At 40.3% G+C, this 12,500-nt stretch overlaps 3 protein-coding genes across 8 annotated transcripts in view; all 3 read right to left on the reverse strand.

The window, feature by feature from the left end:
* The window catches only part of alpk1 (alpha kinase 1), an 859,869-nt gene that overhangs the window by 793,662 nt on the left and 53,707 nt on the right, over positions 1-12,500 (reverse strand). The window lies entirely within an intron of this gene.
* Positions 1-12,500, reverse strand: part of drap1 (DR1-associated protein 1 (negative cofactor 2 alpha)) — a 660,385-nt gene that overhangs the window by 389,252 nt on the left and 258,633 nt on the right. The gene's annotated exons all lie outside the window — the stretch shown is intronic.
* The window catches only part of dctn1a (dynactin 1a), a 46,959-nt gene that overhangs the window by 8,801 nt on the left and 25,658 nt on the right, over positions 1-12,500 (reverse strand). For all 6 annotated transcript variants that reach the window (XM_087259066.1, XM_087259065.1, XM_087259067.1 and 3 more), the window contains 8 exon segments: positions 9,442-9,594; positions 8,982-9,142; positions 8,719-8,887; positions 7,554-7,622; positions 7,140-7,352; positions 3,080-3,241; positions 2,849-2,980; positions 1,225-1,350 (listed from right to left, as the gene is read on the reverse strand). In XM_087259066.1, coding sequence (XP_087115192.1) covers positions 1,225-1,350; positions 2,849-2,980; positions 3,080-3,241; positions 7,140-7,352; positions 7,554-7,622; positions 8,719-8,887; positions 8,982-9,142; positions 9,442-9,594 — 1,185 coding nt within the window.

A 12,500-nucleotide genomic window follows, 5' to 3' on the forward strand; every position in this document is an offset into this window, starting at 1 on the left:
TGCAATGACTTCTGGGACTTCTAGAACGAGATTTGTGCTCAAGTCTGAATAGGTGCATCCTCGATATCAAGATCACATCCGTATAGTTACAAGTGTCCTCTGTTCTTGCGGTCTTGAGTATTAGAACTGAACTTTGGCAGCTGATGATGATGTTACACGAGAACACAAGGCATGGTTGTTGCTGCCAGACGGCTGCACTGAGTATTTCAGAAACTGCTGATCTACTGGGATTTTCACGCAAAATCATCTCTTGGGTTTACAGAGAATGCTCCAACAAAGAGGAAATATCCAGTGAGCGGCAGTTCTGTGGGCGCAAATGCCTTGTTGATGAGGCCAGAGGTCAGAGGAGAATGGCCAGACTGGTTCCACTGGACTACAGAAGATTGGAGAAACGTTGCCTGCTCTGATGAGTCTCCATTTCTGCTGACACATTCAGATGCTCGGGGCAGAATTTGGCCTCAACAACATGAAAGCATGGATCATCCTGCCTTGCATCAACGGTTCACGCTGGTGGTGGTGGTGTAATGGTGTGGGGGAGATTTTCTTTGGGTCCATTAGTACCAATTGAGCATCAACGCCACAGCCTACCTGAGTATTGCTGCTGACCATGTCCATCCCTTTATGAGCACAGTGTCTCCATCTTCTGATGGCTACTTCCAGCAGGATAACGCAGCATGTCATAAAGCTCAATCATCTCAGACTGGTTTCTTGAACATGACGATGAGTTCACTGTACTCAAATGGCCTCCACAGTCGCCAGAGCTCGATCCAATAGAGCAGCTTTGGGATGTGGTGGAACGGGAGATTGGCATCATGGATGTGCAGCCGACAAATCTGCAGCAACTGTGTGATGCTGTCATGACAATATGGAGCAAAATCTCTGAGGAATATTTCCAGCAGCTTGCTGAATCTCTGACACCGAGGATTAAGGCAGATCTGAAGGTGAAAGAGGTCCAACCCGGTACTAGTGAGGTGTACCTAATAAAGTGGCCAGTGAGTGTTTTATAAATGTGTGCATCACAACTTTTATGGTTAACACTAGAGCTGTTTAATGATTAAACATGAATAATGGCATACAAATAAGTCTTTAAATAATATGTGTGTGTGTGTGTGTGTGTGTGTGTGTGCTGTGTATGTTTATTATGTTTATACAAAAGCACACGCACGTACATTGCGTTGTGTATTTAGTGTTGTGTATAGTGTGTATTGGTGTGTGTTTTGTGACCTTTATCTTGAGGGACTTCTTCAGCTCCTTGATGACGGTCTCTCGATCCTCCAGTTTGTTCCCCAGACCCTCAGCGTCCGTCATCTCCGCTCGCACCGCAGCCGCACGCGTCTCCACTGGAGGAGGCTGAACACACACACACACCCAGTCATATGATTGTGTACTGTATGTGTGTCGAGTGAGGGAGCGAGTGTTTGTGTAAGTGTGTTAGAGGGCGTGTGTGAGAGTGAGTGTGTGTGTGTGAGCAAGTTTAATAAGCAAATTTTTGTGTATCTGCGCATGTTTGAGAGCCAGTTTGAGAGGGAAAGAGAGTGTGTATGAAAGTGTGTGTTTGTGTGTGTGTGCGCATGTAAGAGAGAATGCATGTATGTAAGAATGGGCGCGTGTTTGTATGTGGGAGAGTGTGTATGGGAATCTGTATGTGTGTGTGTTTGTGTGTTTTTTGTGTGTGAGAGAGTGTGTATAATTGAATGTCTGTTTATGTGAATGTTTATGTATGTACTTGTGTGCGAGTGTATACGTATTGTTGTGTGTGTGTATCCCAGAGAGTGTGTACGTATTGGTGTGTGTGTGTATCTGAGAGAGTGTATACGTATTATTGTGTGTGTGTATCTGAGAGTGTATACGTATTGGTGTGTGTGTGTATCTGAGAGTGTATACGTATTGGTGTGTGTGTGTATCTGAGAGTGTATACGTATTGGTGTGTGTGCGTATCTGAGAGTGTATACGTATTATTGTGTGTGTGCGTATCTGAGAGTGTATACGTATTGGTGTGTGTGTATCTGAGAGAGTGTATACGTATTGTTGTGTGTGTATCTGAGAGTGTATATGTATTGGTGTGTGTGCGTATCTGAGAGTGTATACGTATTGGTGTGTGTGTGTATCTGAGAGTGTATTCGTATTGTTGTGTGCGTATCTGAGAGTGTATATGTATTGGTGTGTGTGCGTATCTGAGAGAGTGTATACGTATTGTTGTGTGTGTATCTGAGAGTGTATATGTATTGGTGTGTGTGCGTATCTGAGAGAGTGTATACGTATTGTTGTGTGTGTATCTGAGAGTGTATACGTATTGTTGTGTGTGTGTGTATCTGAGAGAGTGTATACGTATTGGTGTGTGTGTGTATCTGAGAGAGTGTATACGTATTGGTGTGTGTGTGTATCTGAGAGAGTGTATACGTATTGTTGTGTGCGTATCTGAGAGTGTATATGTATTGGTGTGTGTGCGTATCTGAGAGTGTATACGTATTGGTGTGTGTGTGTATCTGAGAGAGTGTATACATATTGTTGTGTGCGTATCTGAGAGTGTATATGTATTGGTGTGTGTGCGTATCTGAGAGTGTATAAGTATTGGTGTGTGTGTGTGTATCTGAGAGAGTGTATACATATTGGTGTGTGTGCGTATCTGAGAGAGTGTATACGTATTTGTGTGTGTGTGTGCGTATCTGAGAGAGTGTATACGTATTGGTGTGTGTGTGTGTGTGTGTATATCTGAGAGAGTGTATACGTATTGGTGTGTGGATGTATGTGAGTGTGTATACACGTATTTGTGTGTGCGAGAGTGTGTGTGTGTATATATATATATATATATATATATATAAGTGTAAGTGTGTGTGTGTGAGTGTACCGGGCGCTGTGGTCTCTCCGAGTCGTACTCTCCCTCCTGCATGGCGGTGGCCATCTTGTTCATGGTGGCGATGACGGCGCTGCAGGACTGACGCAGACACTCGTACGGGTTCAGTCCCTGTGTGCCGTACACCTGCATCACACACACACACACACACACACACACACAGAGATACGGTCAGCAGCTGCGATCCTCAGACAGAGTGTGTGTGCAGTGTGTGTAGTGTGTGACCTGCTCCACTGCTTTAAAGGCCACATCCTCGATCTTCACAGCGCTCAGTCCCTCTTGCTCCTGCAGTGGCGCCATCATCTGAGCGCCGGCCGCAGACACTTCCTGTAGCACCGCCACCACACGCGCCAGCTGCTTCCTGCTGTCCGCCAGCGCCTCGCTCACCTGCACATACACACACACCAGCGACAGGTAAGGAATAGTTGACGATGTGTGGTTGAGTTATTAGGTAATAACACACACTGGAGCTGTCAGTATGGATGAACACTGAATCACACACTCACATGTACTCATAAAGGTAATATGCAGGAGTCCTGAAGGCTATTTCAATACCTTTTTTAAAGACCTTCTCAGAATATTTGAAGAGCTCACCGCCACTTCGAGCTCTAATCAGTGTCAAACCTTTAACGTAATGAACAGCTGTAGTTAAATCAATGAATGGAGCATGACCATGCAACAGAACTCGGATACGCTCAGAAGAATCAAAGCTTGAAAGAGTTAATTACGCGGTTGTCTTCAGCGACAGGCTTCAGCCACAGTTTAAACTCGTCTTGCTGAAACCAGGAGTACGCAACCTTACATTTCCCCATTGTGCCCTCTGTTTCGCTCTATGCTTTCGCTACATGTGAAGAACGACACACCAACTTCCCACATTCGTCTCAGATTACGTGACATCACCCAGACCGAGGAGCTTGGTCGGATACAACCAATCGTGTGGATAGAGCACGCCGTTGTTAATATTAGGAGGAAAATAAGTATATTTATGGTCTTTTGGGAGTCAGAAACATTGGGCAGCGCTTAAAGAAAATTGAAGGCCTCGTAAAAACAGGATCAAGACTTTTTAATACATTTTAAGAGCCTTAATTTTCTCATAATTGATTTATCGACTTTTAACACTTTTTAAGACCCCTCAGACACCCTGTCATATGATGAAGCCTCAATGATGAACACTCAATATTACAGAAGAACTGAGAATGAAAAACACACACACACACACAGACACACGCACACAGACACACGCACACACACACACACAAGCACAACACAAACACAAGGACAACACACACACACACACAAGCACAACACACAAGCACAACACAAAGCGCAAAACGCACAACAAACACACAACGCACAAACATGCATGCACGCACACATGCACACATAACATGCAAACATGCTCACGTGCACACACACAAACATGCATGCACGCACACAAACACACATAAATGCACACACATGCATAGACACACACACACACACACACACACACACACACACACACACACACACACACACACACACACACACACACACAGCACAACACAAACACAAGGACAACACACACACACACACAAGCACAACACACAAGCACAACACAAACACAAAGCGCAAAACGCACAACAAACACACAACGCACAAACATGCATGCACGCACATATGCACACAACATGTAAACATGCACGCACAAACATGCATGCACGCACACATGCACACAACATGCAAACATGCTCACGTGCACACACACAAACATGCATGCACGCACACAAACACACATAAATGCACACACATACACACATGCATAGACACACACACACACACGCGCACACACACGCGCACACACACGCGCACACACACGCGCACACACACGCGCACACACACACACACACACACACACACACACACACACACACACACACACAAGCACACGCGCACACACACACACACACGCATAAAGTAAAATCATATAGCACATATTAAATGGCCAGCAGTGAGTGAGGTTGTGTGTGTGTGTGAGTGTGTGTGTGTCACTGGCTGTGTGCAAAATCTATCCAAACATGCAAATTAAATTTCTGCACAAAACTGGATTATCACATAAAAGAATAAAGCAGAGTTTCCATCCAAAGAGTCAAAGAGACCAAAACCAACACTTCCTGATGAACTGGGGCCAAATATCAACAGTGAAAACTGCATTTACTGTGGTAGAAGAAGCTGTGTCAATCTTTCCTTAATTAAATAAATGACTTGCGCCTCGGAGGACAATGCTGACACACAATGAACGCCTGGTGAAGGTGTGAGACGCGGAGCACAGACGCTCTTGACAGTTCTGGAGGTCATTAATAATATAATAGTGCGATGGTTCAGGCATTTCAGAATGAGCAGAACAACATGTCAGATGTCCTCCAGTGTGCTCAGCCTGCTGCTTTACCCATTCACACACATTCATCTTCACACAGACAACATCACATGACCTTTATTAATGCTCATACCAAGGTTATAATAGTTTTGGATTTTTCATTAGTTTTAGTTTCTATTTCGTTTTGACTTTTTGTTTTCAAATTCAGTTAGTTTTCATTAGTTTTACAGGCAGATTTCCTAGTGTTTATTAGTTTCTATATTTTAAAATGTCTTAGTTTTAGTTTAGTTTTCATTAGTTTTAGTTTCAGTTTTCAGTTTCTAAATGAGGATATTTGTTAGGTACAAGATTCAAAATTAACAGGATTAATATTGTATAATAAAAACGCAGTCATACATTTTTTGAAACATGCATTCAGAGGACACATGAACACCATCATCTACCACAACCATCTACCCATCCTCAACTCCACATACAACAGCCCACAAGACAGCAGCCCTAAATACAATATGTGTGCAAGGTGAGTTTAGACGTAGTGATGGGCAGGGCCGGATTAACCAATGGGCATTATGGGCACATTATGCACACTCTCCATCACGAGCAAGAGAAGTAGGAATCATTAATAAGTGTGTGTATTATGGAGGACTCAGATTCCTAGAACTGGATTGGAGAGGTGTTATCCAAATCATGTGCATAAGAATGTAGAGTTATACATTAAAAATACCCTTAAATATAAATTTTAGTGCTGCTTCAGTGAACTTGAACAAGTATATTAATATCCATTAACTTCCCTTAGTTGTATTAGTATTTTTTTCAAAGTGTGCTTAAATGCTTTAGAAATAAGTTAAATCTCTGTAGACTAAAAATATATGTACTGTATATCATCTATTTAAAAAATGTGGGCAATACATTATAGATTAATTTTATTTAACAAATATTATATTAATATTATTTTTGATTAAACTATGGGGTGCGGCTATAGGGGGCCTACAAGACATTGTGCCCAGGGGCCTCTGAATTATTAATCCGGGCCTGGTGATGGGAAATTCAGATTTCTAACGCGGATGTTTGGACTCAACATTATGTAGTCAGCAGTTAAAAAACATCATCATGATCTGAAAAATGTCTTACAGGGGTGGGTGGGGGGTGGGTGGTATTAGGCTTGTTATTACGCAAGAAGTGGGTGAATAAGTGCTTACTGGAGACGCGAATCATTTCAAATGATTCAGTTCGATTTGGTGAACTTGTTCAACTGGTTCACTAAGAAAATCCGGTTACAAAGATTCGTTTGCGATCGCGATACAGAAATAAAACCCATTATTGGGCACAAACGTGTTGAAGTAACAGTTTAAAGTCTCTGTATTTAATGCTGTCACCGTCCTGCTGTCATGTCTACTTGTTTTTGTTGCGGGAGCAACAGAGAAGATGACTCGAGGACAACCGGCTCGATCTGCCCAATGGCAGAAGGAGACTCTGAGGTGCGAAAGGGTCAAACACAAACACCCGCAGCGCGGATTATATTTACTTCTAAAATGCTAACAGTAAGATTATTTATGAAATGCATTTAAAAATACAAAAACGAAGAAGGTTTTTGCTCTAATTCTAGTTAGTTTCAGTAAGTTTTGTATGTACACAATACAGTTTCACTTAGTTCTAGTTTTTGAAAAAACTTGTTTTTATTTTTATTTCAGTTAACGACAATTATTTTACATTTTAGTTTTCGTTTTTTCATTAGTTTTCGTTAACTATAATAACCTTGGCTCATAGTGGAATTTGTTCGGTAAAAGTGTTTCCATTTCACTTTAAGCGCTTCTTTTCTTATCGAATAAAAAGTTTATCCTACGTTTCCATCCAATAGGTGGATGGAAACGTAGCTAGTGAATGAGGGAGTGTGTGTGTGTGTGTGTGTGTGTGTGTGTGTGTTTATACCTGCTCAGAGAAGCGCAGTGCTGCAGGTATTCCCGGAGCATCAGTTCCTGGCATCCTCCTGCGGATCTTCTTGCAGAACTGACGGATGTCTCCACAGGAAGTGTCCAGGTCCTTTAGCAGCACACAGAGCTCCGCCCCTTCCTGTCCCGCCTGCAGAAACGCCCGCAGACGGCCCACCTCCGACCCCATACAGTCCAGAGCACTCTGGGTAAACTACAAGCCACAGAGAGCTGAACTCAACACTGATGTCTGACAGATGATTCACTGATTCAACTGAATCATCAAGAGACAAAACATCTCCATACTGGACTGAACATACAATGGTGTTTAGTTCACTGTAATAGCCATAGAATATCATTTCATTCAATATATACATACACACATATATTTATTTGACGATATGTAATGCTGTACCTTGATGTGGTCGGCCAGCTGGACAGTGCAGTCCTCAGGCTGATCACACAGATGAACACTGTACAGATGCTGAAACACACACACACCAGACCATGTTACTGCATATTATATGTGTGCATGTACTTACTGTATATATATAACTGTATCTATCTATCTATCTATATATATATATATAACTTTATCTATCTATCTATCTATCTATCTATCTATCTATCTATCTATCTATCTATCTATCTATATATATATATATATATATATATATGTATGTGTGTGTGTTCAAATGTTTATGTGTGTATGAGAATTTGAGATGTATGAGAGAGTAAGTGTGTGTGTGTGTGTGTGTTTGGGGGGGTTACATTTGCATGTGTTTGTTTGTATACGAGTGTATATGTACAATGTGAGTGTGTGTGTGTATGTGTATATGAGTGTATATGTACAGTGTGTTTGTGTGTGTGTGTGTGTGTGTGTGTGTGTATACGTGTTTGTATATGATTGTATATGTACAATGTGTGTGTGTGTGTATGTGTATATGAGTGTATGTGTACAATGTGTGTGTGTGTGTGTATGAGTGTATATGTACAATGTGTGAGTGTGTGTGTATGTGTGTAGATAAATGTATATATGTGTTTGTATATGAGTGTATATGTACAATGTGAGTGTGTGTGTATGAGTGTATATATGTGTTTGTATATGAGTGTATATGTACAGTATGTTTGTATGTACTTTGTGTGTGTGCAAACTGAATAAGTGTGTGCAAATGAGTGTTTGTACAACATGTGTGTTTGTATGTAAGTGTATGTGTACAGTGTGTTTGTATGTGAGCATGTGTGTATGTGTAGTGTGTGTATAATGTGAGCATATGAGAGTGTATATGTAAAGCGTATGTGTGTATTTGAGTGTATATGTACAGTGTGTGTGTGTGTGTGTGTGTGTGTATGAGTATATATATGTGTTTGTATTTTTAGTGTATGTGTGTGTGTGTGTTTGTGTGTGTGTATATATGTACAATGTGTGTGTGTATGAGTGTATATATGTGTATGTAAATGAGTGTATATATACATATATAATACATATACATATATACATACATACATACATACAGTGTGTGTGTGTGTGTGTGTGTGTGTGTGTGTGTGTGTGTGTGTGTATGTGTGTGTGTGTGTACCTGGTAGTATTTGATGGCTTTAGTGAGCGGCTCCACCTGCACCGTCTCGTCCAGCTGGTCTTTATGCAGCAGGTCGATCAGGAAGTCCAGCGAGCGCTCGTGAACACACATCTCAGAGTAGAGCATGCCCATGCGCTTATACACGTCTACACCACACACACTCAGAGCCCTGCGCACAAAACATACTGTCAATACACAACACACACACTGTGCAGAAAACACACAGTGAACACATCTCAGGTATAATGCTGATAGACACGTACAGCTCATATTTATGCAGCGTGGCCTGCAGGAGCGTCAGAGAATAAACCAGTCCTGAAGCGAAGCTCAGCTGTTCTCCAGCAGCTCCTCGCAGTCCAGCTCTCTCCAGCGACCCGCCAGTCAGATCAAACTTCTCCTGCGCCTGTTTACTGATCAGCTCCGCCTGCCACAACATCAGCACAACAGACAAATGAGTCATCCATTACCCACCTCCTGTCACCATTCAACTAACAAGAGCTCGTAATCAAGCGTTACAATTCTATTCATAAATATAGTTCTGTTACGATCAAGTTATTGCTTTAACTAACATCAACTAACCAGACTTTTAAGTATTGTTACAACTGTTTTAAAGCCATAGTTCTGTTACGATCAGATAAATTCAGCCCCGGTCTCTGTGAACAGTAAATGTGGTCAGATTGAGTGCTTGCGACTCTTGTAGCGTGTTAGAGAATAAAGCGAGACCTTGCAGATGAGTCTGGGGATGAGCAGCAGCACCAGGATGCAGTCGTGATCTCCGCCGTGCCGCAGGAAAGACTCAGGCATGAAGGAGGTCAGCAGAGACACCTGACGGTTCGCCTGGCTCACCTCCATCTTACGCAGCTCCATTTCTATGGCCTGCGTGCACACACACACACACACACACGTTTGCACAAAAGTTGAGTCCAAAATCCTACACTTTAAACTTATGCACTTATACATTATATGCTAAGCACTACATATTTATACACTAAGCGCTATACATACTTATGCACTTACACTATGTATTTAATTATACACTATGCGCTATACATACTTATGCACTTACACACTATGTATTTAATTATACACTATGCGCTATACATACTTATGCACTTACACACTATGTATTTAATTATACACTATGCGCTATACATACTTATGCACTTACACACTATGTATTTATTTATACACTATGCGCTATACATACTTATGCACTTACACACTATGTATTTAATTATACACTATGCGCTATACATACTTATGCACTTACACACTATGTATTTAATTATACCCTATGCGCTATACATACTTATGCACTTACACACTATGTATTTATTTATACATTATGCGCTATACATACTTATGCACTTACACACTATGTATTTAATTATACACTATGCGCTATACATACTTATGCACTTACACACTATGTATTTAATTATACCCTATGCGCTATACATACTTATACGCTTACACACTACGTATTTATTTATACACTATGCGCTATACATACTTATGCACTTACACACTACGTATTTATTTATACACTATGCGCTATACATACTTATGCACTTACACACTACGTATTTATTTATACACTATGCGCTATACATACTTATGCACTTACACACTACGTATTTATTTATACACTATGCACTATACATACTTATGCACTAACACACTATGTATTTAATTATACACTATGCGCTATACATACTTATGCACTAACACACTATGTATTTATTTATACACTATGCGCTATACATACTTATGCACTTACACACTATGTATTTAATTATACACTATGCGCTATACATACTTATGCACTTACACACTATGTATTTAATTATACACTATGCGCTATACATACTTATGCACTTACACACTATGTATTTATACACTATGCGCTATACATACTTATGCACTTACACACTATGTATTTAATTATACACTATGCGCTATACATACTTATGCACTTACACACTATGTATTTAATTATACACTATGCGCTATACATACTTATGCACTAACACACTATGTATTTATTTATACACTATGCGCTATACATACTTATGCACTTACACACTATGTATTTAATTATACACTATGCGCTATACATACTTATGCACTTACACACTATGTATTTAATTATACCCTATGCGCTATACATACTTATGCACTTACACACTATGTATTTATTTATACATTATGCGCTATACATACTTATGCACTTACACACTATGTATTTAATTATACACTATGCGCTATACATACTTATGCACTTACACACTATGTATTTAATTATACCCTATGCGCTATACATACTTATACGCTTACACACTACGTATTTATTTATACACTATGCGCTATACATACTTATGCACTTACACACTACGTATTTATTTATACACTATGCGCTATACATACTTATGCACTTACACACTACGTATTTATTTATACACTATGCGCTATACATACTTATGCACTTACACACTATGTATTTATTTATACACTATGCGCTATACATACTTATACACTATACACTTATACACATCCACACTATGTTCTTATGACCTATGCACTATATACACTACAAACATATGCACTATATACTCATACACTATATACTTATGCAGTATACACTTTTGCACTTTGTACATATGCACTATACCCTTATACACAATATAGTTATGCAGTATACACTTATGCAGTATGTACGTATGCATTATACACTTATGCACTATGCACTCATGGACTATACACTCATGCAGTATGCACTATACACTTGTGCACTATACCCTTATGCACTTATACATATTTTATGCATCTATACACACTTGTGCACTATGCACTCATGCACTATACACTCACAGACTACACACTATGCACTATACACTTTTACTTACGCAATACACATTTAGACACTATACAGTTCTGTACAATGGCCTATACACTATGCATTACACACTCATGCACTATGCACTTATACAGCAGGGTTTACGCTACATTCATTCTTCCATGGCAGGGCGCCTGCCAAAATTCATCCCGCCACGGCTACATTACAGCGTCTCATTTTAAACATCTTATTTTTTTAATAGCAGGTTATAAATCGCACCAAAACGTAGTAAAAGGTAAGTGAAGTATAACAGCACAAACTTTTCTGTAACCGCAGTAGTGATGTGCGTCATTTGTTTAACCCTTTAAGGTTACGTGCTGACTGACTGACTGACAGGTGCGTGATGAGTGAGGCTAGCAAACACGACGTACAGCCGTTTCACTTTCCTTCAACCAGGACACATTAAGATTGCTTTGTAAGTCTATTGGAGACATTCATAAATATTCCTAGCAAATCCAATAAATGTTGTAGACAGATGCACTAAATCGCACTTCAGCAGCGTTTATTTGAGAGCGCACAAGAAGATCTGCACACTCTTGAAGCAGCTTATATTTGAGGGGCGTGCAAGAAGTTCTGTGCACGAGCAGAGGAAATCGGCACACAAGCAAAGAGATCCGCATGCTCATAGGCTATGACATAAACGCCATCTCGACTTCTAATACTGCGCTCACGACATCTGTCATTGATATAACACCACAGGTATTTGGTAGATCTGTGTAAAAAAAAGGCCTGCCGCCAAAGCTGGAAAACATCCTAGAGGAAACACTGCACACTTTACACTTATGCACTGATACACTATATACTTTTGCACCTGTAGCCTATACAAAATGCATTTATACACTATGCACTATACACTTATGCACTGATTCACTATACACGTTTGCAC

Source organism: Danio rerio, chromosome 7 (assembly GCF_052040795.2).
Source record: "Danio rerio strain M-AB ecotype USA chromosome 7, GRCz13ab, whole genome shotgun sequence".
Taxonomy (NCBI): Eukaryota; Metazoa; Chordata; class Actinopteri; order Cypriniformes; family Danionidae; genus Danio; species Danio rerio.